The 12,725-nt window shown below is 41.3% G+C and overlaps 2 protein-coding genes and 1 long non-coding RNA gene across 4 annotated transcripts in view; 1 reads left to right on the forward strand and 2 right to left on the reverse strand.

Moving 5' to 3' along the window:
* Positions 1-3,156, reverse strand: part of CCNT2 (cyclin T2) — a 38,350-nt gene extending 35,194 nt beyond the window's left edge. For both annotated transcript variants that reach the window (XM_050750982.1, XM_050750981.1), the window contains exons 1-2: positions 2,953-3,156; positions 2,073-2,154 (exon numbers count right to left, since the gene is read on the reverse strand). In XM_050750982.1, coding sequence (XP_050606939.1) covers positions 2,073-2,154; positions 2,953-3,110 — 240 coding nt within the window. In that variant the 5' untranslated portion in view covers positions 3,111-3,156. The remainder of the gene's footprint in view (positions 1-2,072; positions 2,155-2,952) is intronic.
* The window catches only part of RAB3GAP1 (RAB3 GTPase activating protein catalytic subunit 1), a 1,043,110-nt gene that overhangs the window by 259,399 nt on the left and 770,986 nt on the right, over positions 1-12,725 (reverse strand). The window lies entirely within an intron of this gene.
* Positions 3,274-12,725, forward strand: part of LOC126932261 (uncharacterized) — a 52,460-nt gene continuing 43,008 nt past the window's right edge. The window contains exon 1 of the long non-coding RNA XR_007718148.1: positions 3,274-3,400. This is a non-coding gene — a long non-coding RNA (uncharacterized LOC126932261). The remainder of the gene's footprint in view (positions 3,401-12,725) is intronic.

Raw genomic sequence — 12,725 nt, forward strand, 5'->3', positions numbered from 1 at the left:
TTATAATAGCAAAGGTAAAAAAGACAACAGATATGAAAAGTATAATACTATTTCTCAAAACAGAAATGAACAGATTTCAATTATTAATGACTCTACGTAAAAATCCTGGTTTACCTTCATCCACAATATGACATTAAAGAAGGTAATAAAAAATTAATACCCTGGCCTTTCTATTGAAGGAAAACATTTAAGTAAAATAGTGAAAGCTAGAATGCAAATGACAATCTAAAGGTGTGAATTCTGGCTTTAAGCAGGGTATTTGTTGTAAAGCACGCCAACCAGGCCATAAAGACAAATTATAAGGAGGGCTCAAAACAAAGAAGTGAAGATGGCCAGGCACGGTGGTTCATGCCTGTAATCCCAGCACTTTTGGAGGCCGAGGGGGGCAGATCACCTGAGGTCAGGAGCTCAAGACCAGCCTAGCCAACATGGTGAAACCCCCCTCTACTAAAAATACAAAAATTAGCCGGGCATGGTGGCATGCACCTGTAGTCCCAGCTACTCGGGAGGCTGAGGCAGGAGAATAGGGAGGCAGAGGTTGTGGTGAGCTGTGGCAGCACCACTGTACTCCAGCATGTGTGACAGAGTGAGACTCCGTCTCATAAATAAATAAATAAATAAATAAATAAATAAATAAGTGAAGACTTGTGGCTAGATCATTTATTGGAAGTAGAAACGAGACAGCAAATGAGACATCTGTAGCCATATAAAGAATAGTCAGAACTATTTTGATTTGTAATTTCGACCATTATTATCCAGGATTACGTAAGGAAAACCACATTTATATCAACACTCATTAGTTCACTACTGCCTTTGGAGGCAATTTATATAAAAATTAAATTCCCTTAATCTAAATGTAATCACCAATGGCTTCCTTTCTCTTCCATAACACTATCACTGACCTAAGTTATGCACAAGAAATAACTAGGAAAACTAGAAGCAACAGAGCAAGAACTATGCAGATTTAAAAAAGAAATAGAAGCAAGAAGTCTTCAAAAGACCAAAATGTATATTAAAATATATATGGTCCAAGATAAACCTATATGCCAAACTGATAAACGAAATAGGATCCGAGGAGATTAAGGTAGGACTCAATCTAATCCATGAAGCCTTTCTTCCATTTCAAAAATAATATTCTGAGGATCTTTCCTGGGATTGTTCTCTTAGCAAATAAGTCCTAATGACCATCCACCTACAGCAGAAAGTCTTCTTTGGTTCATTTTTCTACACATACCTTTCAGAATAATACTCTAAAAATAACTATGATAAAAAGTAACAAAAATAGAATTAAAGCAGGGTTAAACATTTCTAAATATGCAATTTTCTTTATTCACACACAACACAGTATGCATGTTACTTAACATACACCAAACTCATCTTTCATAAATGAAATTAACATTTCAACAAAATTCTATTACTCTATTTGTCAAGGTTTACAGGTTATGTACCTTAATATTCAAGTGTAAATTTTACTACTAATACATAAACATACTCCTGACGTACTATATCTGAAGCAAGAATTGACGTCTGAATCACCCAAAATTTTAGGAGACAATTGATGCTAACGTGATAAACAGAAAAGTTTGACATCTTAAGAAATTACTGGGTTAGCAAATGAAGAAATGAATTATTTCTGCTAAACAGCTCTTTCAAAAGAATGTCATAATTAATTTCAATTCACAGTATTTTAAACAATGAGTACAACATAATTAAGATGTATCACAGAACGACCAGACTTGTCCAATTCCACTGTACATTACTACTGAAATTATTCAAATGTTAGGTATAAAATTTAAATGAAGAAAACTTATGTAATAACTCTCTAAAGAAGTAAATTTATTTTTTTAGCCTAAAAGGCCTGGCAGAGCTTAACAGTGCCTTGCAGTTTAATTCATCACAAATTTTAAAAACACAAAAACCCCGCATTTGAAGCAAAATATTTATCACGTGATATACGTTTACCGTTAATTCAGAACACTAAATCCAACAACGCAATGACCAACTTTTTTTCTGCGTATCGATTTACCCTCAAATTTGCGCATAGTAAAAACAGGCAACAAACTAGTACTTACATTTTTGTTGAATTTGGTGAAAGAATGGTGCATATAAAACCTGTGCATATAAACAATCGCAGTGTTTATTGTAAGCTGAGAGCTGGAACACAGTATTTAGGAAATATCTGACAAAAGCAAGATCTCATTCCCAAAACAATTTTGATGGAAAATTCCCAGGTTCTTTTCCAATACCTCCCATTCAAATCCAAACGCCAAACTAGAAATAAAGAAATAAACGCCCGCGGGGGGTGGGGCGGCAGGAAGAGAATAGACTCTACGCCAAATAAATGGGAGGAAGAACTGCTGATCTTTTCACTCTCACAGCGCTGAGGGCCCTGGAACTATTTATCAATGGCTACGACTGACTAAACTCAAAATGAAACAGTTGAAACGCGCGCGCACACACCCATACAAAACCACGCCAAGAACATAAAAGACCTCCAGTGCGCTCCCAAGGTAGAAGAGAGCCGCCATCAAGCCGGCGAGGAGAGCGGGGAAAGGCTGCGGAAAACACTTAGGCCTTTCAGCATCGCTAACCCTTCTACCTCTCAAACCCTTAGGGGACAGGGACAAGTCCAAGGAGCCGCCCCTTTTCTGCAATAATCCCTAAAATTTCTCTTTCGCCTGAGCCACACTCCCATCCCCCGCCGCCACCACCACGCGCTGCCCGAAACAGATTACACAACGCAGACTCCTAGCCCGCATTCCTGGGGTCCTATCTCCTCCTCCCCTCCTCTGCTAGCCCCTCGCGACTGCCCGAGCTGGAGCCTTACTTCCCTGACCGCGGGGCCGAGGTCCAGCGAAGGCCGAGGCCGGCGGCGCCATGTTCGCGGAGCACCAGGCCCGGCGACCGGGCAAGGGAAACAGGGCGTGAGCGGCGCAGGATAGGAAAGGATACACATTGAGACGCTGTCCCATCTCCTGGATGAGGTTGGCCGCCTGCTGGCGGCACGAGAGCTCTTTATCCGCCTCCACTCCGCAGCGGCGGCTCGGCGTGTTCTCCAGCTGTTCCCGAGTAAAGAACCAGCGAGAAGAAGCTCCACGGCCCGACGCCATGACACTTCCTCCTCCGCCCGCTCCCTCATTCACCCCCCGCCCCTCCCGGCTCGCGGACTCCCAGCCAAGGCGCGCGACCCCGCCCCACTCCGCTCGCCGTAGACCACGCACCGCCCTTTTTCACCACCGCCCCCGCCCGTGCGCATGCGCGGGGTCTGCTCTACCGTCTCGCCCTGGTCTTTTGCTTTCTTTTTCTGTCCTCGGCCTCGCTCTCGCGCGCGGGACCACAATGCTCCGCGCCGCTTGTCATTGGGAGGCGCCGAAGGTGGGGGTCGGCTCGGAAGGAAAAGGTCGGCGCAGCGCATGCCGGGTCTAGGGTTGGCTGGGCGGAGGGGCGGGGCGGGGCGGGGAGAGGAGAGTGGGAGAGGCTGGACCCTGGCCGGTGTGGAGAGAAGCGGTCGGGCGGCTGCGCTGTGGGGTCTGGGCGTGGACTTCGAAGGCCTGTCGGGCGCTTCCTTTGACGGGAGGTCTAGCGGCCCGTTAAAAAGAGAAAAATACCCTTCACTGTCGCAGCCTCACGCCACTACCTCCATTTTCCTTTCGGGTGGGTCCGCGCAGTCTCGTATGCGTGCGACTCGGGCCGCCGCTACCAACAGCCTCCGCCTAGCGCGCGGCTCTGGCGTGGAGCTGGCTGGGAAAGAGTGCACAGCAAGTCACGCTCCATGGCTGTCCGCGCCTGAGTGCTTTTTTCACCTTACGTTATGTTGTTTAAATCCCAGACCACTCCGTCCGTGGGTTTATTTTTATTTTTTCAAATTACTTGCCAAACGCTATCCAACTAGCAACGAGAAACTGAATTTCTAAATGAGGTGTTGAATCTAGACGAGGCGTGTTTTCAGACCGTGCTGTGGCTTCTGCGAGACAAGGTTGGGGAGAAGCAGATACGTGCAAGAGGAACTGGGTTAAAATTTTATCTTTAGAATTTGATGCGGGAACATCCCACATACCTGTTGATTAACTCCTGCATTTCTTCCTGTAAGAAAGCTCCACAGAGCTTCACTCGGAGTTTGTGTTGTGAATAGGGTTTCCAAGTTTAAAGTCCTAAGTATTTGGAGGCCGGGCACGGTGGCTCACGCCTGTAACCTCAGCGCTTGGGGAGGTCCAGTGGGTCGATCACTTGAGGTCAGGAGTTCGAGCGCAAGGGCAACATGGTTAGACTCTGTCTCTACCAAAAGTACAAAAATTAGCCGGGCTTGGTGGCGCGCCTGTAGTCCCAGCTACTCCCGAGGCTGAAGTGAGAGGATGGCTTGAGCCCAGGAGGTGGAGGTTGCGGTGAGCTAGATCTCGCTGCTGCACCCCATCCCTCCTGGGCGATAGAGCAAGACCCTGTCTCAAAAATAAAAAATAAAATATTTATTTGCTAAAGACCATGAAGACAAGTGATTTTTTGGGGGCTCCCACGCTCAGTATATGCATTGCACAAGAATATTGATTATAGTAGGCAGTTCTTGTGAACAGTTGCCATTTCATACCTCCCTTGCTTTACGTTTTATGTTGCTTGCAATTTCCAGGATAGATTGATTTAAAGCAACATTTAAAAAGTGCACATCCTTGGCCAGGTGCAGTGTTTCATGGCTGTAATCCCAGCACTTTGGGAGGCCAAAGTGTTCTAGACCAGCCAGGGCAACATAATGAGACCCCATCTCTACAAAAGTGTTTTTAAAAATTAGCTGGATGTGGCGGCATCTGTAGTCCCAGCTCCTTGGGAGTATCGCTTCAACGTGAGAGGTGAGGTTGCACCCCAGTTTGGGTGACAGAGTGAGATCCTGTCACACACAAATAATAAGTGCCCCTCCTCAACATCCATTCATAATAAAAACTCAGCAAACTGGGAATAAAGGAGAACTTCCTCAACTTGATAAAGAGCATCTACAAAAATTCTACAGCTAACAATAGATTGTTTCTATTGTGAGAAACTACATTCTTTCCACCTAAAGTCTGACACAAGGCAAGCATGTCCCCTCTCAACCAGTCTTTTCAACGTGGTACTTGATGTTCTAGCTAACAAGAAGTAAATTTAAAGTACACATATTGGGAAGGAAGAAATAAAACTCTAGAATTTTGGGATACAAGGTTGAATACAAAAGTCAGTTGTTTTCCTGTATACCAGCAATGAACAATTGGAATTTATAATTAAAAACACAATGCCGTTTACAATAGTACTGTCTCCCCATAGTAATACAGGTTAAGTATCACGTATCTGAAATGCTTGAGACCAGATGTGTTTTGGATTAGAGATTTTTTTTAGATTTTGAAATATTCGAATTATAAATTTAGTCATTGAGCATCGTAATCCAAAAATCCTAAATCTGAAATGCGCCAATGAACATTTCCTTTGAATGTCATGTCGGGGCTTGAAGTTTTGGGTTTTGGAGTGTTTCTGACTTTCAGATTTAGGGATGCTCAACCTGTACTTAGATATGGATCTAGGCAAGGCATAGTGGTTCACACCCATAGTCCCAGCACTTTGGGAGGCCAAGGTGGGGGATTGCTTGAGGCCAGGAGTTCAAGACCAGCTTGGCCAATATGGGGATACCTCATCTCTACTAAAAATACAAAAATTAGCTGGGTGTGTTGGTGCATGTCTGTAATCCCAGCTTCTTGGGAAGCTGGGGCACGAGAATTGCTTGGACCCAGGAGGCGGAGGTTGTAGTGAGCCGAGATCACTCCACCGCACTCCAGCCCCCATGGGTGATAGAGCAAGACTCTATCTCCAGTGTGGTATTTGAGAAAGAACAGACACATAGATCAATGGAACATGATAGGGAGCCCACCCATAAATAGTCAACTGACCTTTGACAAAGGAGCAAAAGCAAGTCAATGGAGCAATAATAGTCTTTAACAAATGATGCTAGAACAACCAGAAAGCCATATATATATATATAGTTTTAAATCTACATGCAGACCTTATACCTTCTACAAAATTTAACTCAAAGTGAGTTGCAGACCTAGATGTAAAATGCAAAACTGTAAAACTTCTGGAAGATAACATAGGAGAAAATATAGTTGACCTTGTGTTCGGCAATGAGGTTTTAGATGCAACACCAAAAGTACAATCCATGAAAGAAAAAACTAGTAAGTTGGACTTCATTAAAATTAAAAACCTCTGGCTAGGCGCAGTGACTCATGCCTGTAATCCCAGCACTTTGGGAGGCTGAGGCGGGAGGATCACCTGAGGTCAAGATTTCGAGACCAGCCTGGCCAACATGGTGAAACCTTGTCTTTACTAAAAATTAAAAAAAAATTAGCTGGGCATAGTGGCGCGCGCCTGTAGTCCCAGCTACTTGGGGAGGCTGAGGCAGGAGAATCACTTGAACCCAGGATGTGGAGGTTGCAGTGAGCCAAGATTGTGCCACTGCACTCCACCCTGGGCGACAGAGGGCGACTCCATCTAAAAAATAAATAAATAAAATAAAAAATTAACTGGGCATGGTGGCAGGCACCTATAATCACAGCTACTCAGGAGGCTGAGATAGGAGAGTTGATCAAGCAACTTCACCTGGGAGGCGGAGGTTGCAGTGAGCCGAGATCGTGCCACTGCACTCCACCCTGGGCAACAAAGAGTGAAACTCCATCTCAAAAATTAAAATTAAAATTAAAAAAACTAAAACCTCCGTTCTGTGAAAGACACTGTTAAGAGAATGACATCCAAGGAAGAAATATTTGCAAAACATATGTCTGATAAAGAACTCTTAAGATGGCTTAACTGCTAAATTCTACTAAACATTTAAAGAAGAACTAACACCAATACTACACAAACTATTCTGAAATAGAGGAAGAGAGAATACTTCCAAACTCATTCTACAAGGCCAGTATTACCCTGATTCTAAAACCAAAGACACATTGAAAAAAGAAAACTATAGGCCAATATCTCTGATGAATATTGATGCAAAAATCCTCAATAAAATACCAGCAAACTGAATTCAACAATACATTAGAAAGATCATTCATCATGACCAAAGGGGATTTATCCCTGGGATGCAAGGATGGTTGCAAATAAATCAATGTGATACATCATATCAACAGAATGAAGACTGGAAACCATATCATTTCAATTGATGCTGAAAAAGTATTTGATACAATTTGACATCCCTTCATGATAAAAACCCTAAAAAAACAGGGGATGGAAGGAGCTTACCTCAACATAATAAAAGCCATGTATGACAGTCCCACAACTAGTATCATACTGAATAGGAAAAAAAATAAAGCTTTTCCTTTAAGATCTGGAAGTCGACAAGGATGCCCATTGTCACCATTATTCAACATAGTACTGGAAGTCCTAGCTAAAGCAGTCAGACAAGAGAAAGGTATAAAGGGCATCCAAACTGGAAAGGAAGAAGTCAAATTATCTTTCTTTGTAGATGATATGATCTTGTATTTGGAAAAACCTGAAGACTCCAAAGGAAAACTATTAGAACTGATCAACGAATTCAGTAAAGTTGCAGGATACAAAATCAACACACAAAGATCAATAACATTTCTATATGCCAACAGTGAACAATGTGAAAAAGAAATTAAGAAGTAATCCCATTTACAATGTTTACACATAAAATTACATACGTAAGAATTAACCAAAGAAGCAAAATATCTCTATAATGAAAACTATAAAACACTGATGAAAGAAATTGAAGATGACACAAAAAAATGGAAAAATATTCCATGATCATGAGTTGGAAGATTGTTAAAATGTCCATATTACCCAAAGCAATCTACAGATTCAATGAAATCCCTATCAAAACATCAATGACATTCTACACAGAAATAGAAAAAACAATCCTATAATTTATTTGGAGTCACAGAAGACCCAGAACAGCCAAAACTATCCTAAGCAAAAAGAACAAACCTGGAGGAATCACATTACCTGACTTCAAATTATACTACAGAGCTTTCATCACCGAAACAGCATGGTACTCACATAAAAACAGATACATAGACCAACAGAATAGAATAGAGAACCCAGAAACAAATCCACACACCTACAGTGAACTCATTTGTAACAAAGGTGCCAAGAACATACACTGGGGAAAAGACAGTCTCTTCAATAAATAGTGCTGGGAAAACTGGATGTCCGTATGCAAAAAAATGAAATTAGGCCCTTATCTCTTGTCCTATAAAAAAATAAAAATGAATTAAAGACTTTAAGACCTTAAACTATGAAACTACTACAAGAAAACATGGGGGAAAATTTCCAGGACATTTGTCTGGCCAAAAATTTCTGAGCAATACCCAACAAGCACAGGCAACCAAAGCAAAAATGGACAAATAGGATCACATCAAGTTAAAGTTTATGCACAGCAAAGGATACAATCAACAAAGGGAAGAGGGCTGGGCGCTGTGGCTCTTGCCTGTAATCCCAGCACTTTGGGAGGCTGAGGCGGGCGGATCATGAGGTCAGGACATCGAGACCATCCTGGCGAACACAGTGAAACTCCATCTCTACTAAAAATACAAAAAAATTAGCCAGGCGTGGTGGCAGGCACCTGTAGTCCCAGCTACTGGGGAGGCTGAGGCAGAAGAATGGCATGAACCCGGGGGCAGAGCTTGCAGTGAGCGGAGATTGCACCACTGCCCTGCAGCCTGGGTAACAGAGCAAGACTCCGTCTCAAAAAAAGAAAGAAACAAACAAAAAAGACAAGAACAATAACAAAAAACAAAGGGAAGAGACAGCCCACAGAATGAGAGAAAGTATTTGCAAACTACCCATCTTAACAATATATTAATAACCAGAATCTATAAGGTGCTCAAACAACTCTGTAGGAAATAAAATCTAATAACCTGATTTTAAAATGGATAAAAGATAGGGATAGACATTTCTCAAAAGAAATACACAAATGGCACACAAGCATATGGGAAGGTTCTCAGTATCATGGATCATCAGAGAAATGCAAATCAAAAGTATAATGAGATATCATCTCACCCCAGTTAAAATGGCTTTTATCCAAAAAACAGGCTATAACACATGATGGTGAGGATGTGGAGAAAAGGGAAATCTTTGTACACTGCTGCTGGGAATATAAATTGTACAACCACTGTGAACAACAGTTTAGAGGCTCCTCAAAAAACTAGAGCTACCGTGTGATCCAGGAATCCCCCTGCTAGGTATATACCCAAAAGAAAAGAAATCAGTATATCAAAGAGATATCTGCTCTCGCATGTTTGTGGTAGCACTGTTTACAATAGTTAAGATTGGAACCTAAGTGTCCATCAACAGATGAATGGATGAAGAAACTGTGGTACATATACACAAGAAGTACTATTCAGCCATAAAAAAGAATGAGATCCTGTTATTTGCAACAACATGGATGGAACCAGAGGTCATTATGTAAAGTGAAATAAGCCAGGCACAGAAAGACAAAGATTGCATATTCTCACTTATTTGTGGGATCTAAGTATCAAAACAATTGAATTCATGGACAGAGAGAGTAGAAGGATGCTTACCAGAGAGAAGGGTGGGCAGAGGGACTTATGGGGATATGGGGATGGTTGATGAGTACAAAAAAAGAAAGTGTGAATAAGACCTGTTTGATAGCACAACAGGGTGACTATAATCAATCATATCTTAATTATGCATTTTAAAATAACTTTAAAAATATAATTGGATTGTTTATAACTCAAAGGATAAATGCTTGAGGGGCTGGAGATCCCACTCTCCCTGAAGTGCTTATTTCACATCATTGCATGCCTGTATCAAAATATCTCATATACCCCATAAATTATATATACCTACTATGCACCCACAGAACTTTTTAAAAGATTAGATGGTGAATGAAAAAAAAAAAAAGAATTCTTAACGCTCAGCAATAAGAAAATAACCCAATTGAAAAATGGGCAAAAGATCTAAACCAATACCTCACAAAGAAGGTATACAGATGGCAAATAGGCATATGAAAAGATGCTGAGCAAATATCATAATGGTGCCAGAGGCGTTTGAACCAGAGTGACTCCCTCTTGAGTAGGGGCTGGGTAAAATAAGCCTGATACCTACTGGGCTGCATTCCCAGGAGGTTAGACATTCTAAGTCACAGGATGAGATAGGAAATCAGCACAAGGTACAGGTCATAAAGACCTTGCTGATAAAACAGTCTGTGGTAAAGAAGCCAGCTAAAACCCACCAAAACCAAGATGGCGATAAAAGTTACCTCTGGGCATCCTCACTGCTCATTATTTGCTAATTATAATGTATTAGCATGCTAAATGACACTCCCACTGGCACCATGGCAGTTCACAAATGCCATCTCATCGTCATGGTCTAAAAAAGGGGATATGGTCTAAAAAAGGGGAGACATGAATAATCCACCTCCTGTTTAACATATAATCAAGAAATAACTGTAAAAAATAGGCAACCAGCAGCCCTCGGGGCTGCTCTGCCTGTGGAATAGACATTCTTTATTCCTTTACTTTCTTAGTAAACTTGCTTTCACTTTATAGATTTACCTCAAATTCTTTCTTGTGTGAGATCCAAGAATCCTCTCTTGGGGTCTGGATTGGGACTCCTTTACAGTAACAAGGGTATTCTTGGTAACAGTTCATAATTGCAAAAGTTTGGAAACATGAATGTCCATGCATTGAGGACTCTATGATTATGGTGCATCTATGTAATCTTCATTCATAGGATCCACCCATTAAAAAGAAAGAGGCAGTTTATATGTGGGATGATCACCAAGGCATTAAGTACCCTGCAAGGTACTTAAAAGGTACCAGAAAGGGCAAATTCTACTGTTTGCTTAAAATGAAAAAAGGAATGTATACATGTAAATACTTGTATAATCGTAGACTGTGTTTGCAAGAATACACACACACAAAACAGGTAAAATTCGTTCCTTCTAGGGGTGTAGACTGGGAGACATAGGTTGAATTTGATCTGTTTGAACTTTTACATATGTTTGTGTTGACTTTTTAAAAATAAACTTTGACGTTTTTAGGTTGTGAGCAGTCTTATTTTCAGAAATGGAAACTTCAGTTTACCTTTTTTCAATTTTGATTGGGAAAAGTCTTCATAATCGTCTAAGTGAAACAAATTTAAAGCTGGTATTTGTCTTGGTATGTTAATCTAAAGTGATTACGTTGAATAGATTTAAGCTTTCTGGTCGGGGAATATGAATTAGGCTGAGCCAGTACTGGCTTCCTTTTTAGGGGATGTGGGAGAAGGTACTGTACAAGGAAAAGAGAAAGATGCTTGGATGGCTGTGAGTGGTTGTTTCTCTTTTGGAATCTGGTGGTGTTGGGAGTGTTTTAAAAAGGTTGTTTTTGGAGAAGTGCTTGCAGTAGATAAGGAAGGAGATAAAACGCTGAAAAGGTGATTTTCCTGAGTGACTTTTCTAGATTCTGCGTTATGAGCAGATTCACTGTGTAAGCAGTGTTGTTCCAGGGCCAGGCAATCAAATATGGTACTGAGGAGGTTATTCTCTTTACCTTTCCTCAGAACCTTGTGCTGCTAATGGCATCTGAGAAGAATGTCTGCTGTCACCAAATGACATCCCTGGTATGGACATTGCCAGATTGGTTTGTGAATATACATAAGGCATTTGTTATGGGCTGAATTGTGTCCCAAAAGTGTTAACCCCAAGTAGCTCAGAATGTGACTATATTTGGACGCAGGTTCTTTTAAGTGGGAATTAAGTTAAAATGAGGACATATTAGGTCAATTAGGGTGGGCTCTAATCCAGTATGACTGGTGTCCCAGAAGAAGAGTCAATCATGATGTAGACATGTACAGAGGAAAGACCATGTGAAGACACGGGGAGAAGACATCCATCTATGAGCCAAGGAGAAGGGCTTACTAGGCGGGTGAGCCAGGGAGAAAGACTCACGAGGATAGTGAACACTCAAGTCATCGTAGATAGTCACAAATTTGTGAGGCCTCACCATTTGGATTACACTCAGAACTGCATGAATTGCCAACATACTCAGTGAAGATTGATTTCCAGTTCCTTTCTTTGCTCATTTTAGGAGCAAAAAACTGTTTTTTACTGTTTACTTATTTTTGTTTTTACTGTTTACTTATTTTTATTTTACTATTTATTTATCCAGTGAATGCTAATGGAGCTGTTACTATGTGCTAGGAAATTCAAACTGCATAAGTCTGCACACTCGACTTTCCCTTTTGTATGTCTCAAAGGCATTAATATTCAATATTTCCCCAAACTAAACTCATAATCCTGCCCTTCCAACCTGGTCTTCTCTCTCCTCTCTGTGCCTCTTGTAGTAAAATGGCACTACTTCCATTTGTGCAAGACGGAAACTCAGGGGTCATCTTTGATATCTCTAATCCTCATCTCCCATATCTAACCCATCACCAAGGCCTTTCTGTTGACCCTTCTTACTATCTCTGCAGTCTATTACGTATGTTTCTCCACCAGCAACACTACCACCACCTTGGCCCAAGCTATTTCAGTTAAGCTCCCCTGCAAGCTGTTGCCGTCCTGCAACCTGTCAGAGGAATCTTTTCAAAATTGAATTCTTTCCCACAGGAGCAGGATTAAAAAAAAAAAAAAAGACAGAACAGCTCTAATTAATGCCATCCCCTACTAAAAAACCTTCTCATTGCTTTTCTTTGTTGTTGTTGTTGTTTGTTTTCTTTTGGTATTGTTTTTTGACTTAAAACAAGAGAAATTT

Source organism: Macaca thibetana, chromosome 12, assembly GCF_024542745.1.
Source record: "Macaca thibetana thibetana isolate TM-01 chromosome 12, ASM2454274v1, whole genome shotgun sequence".
Lineage (NCBI taxonomy): Eukaryota > Metazoa > Chordata > Mammalia > Primates > Cercopithecidae > Macaca > Macaca thibetana.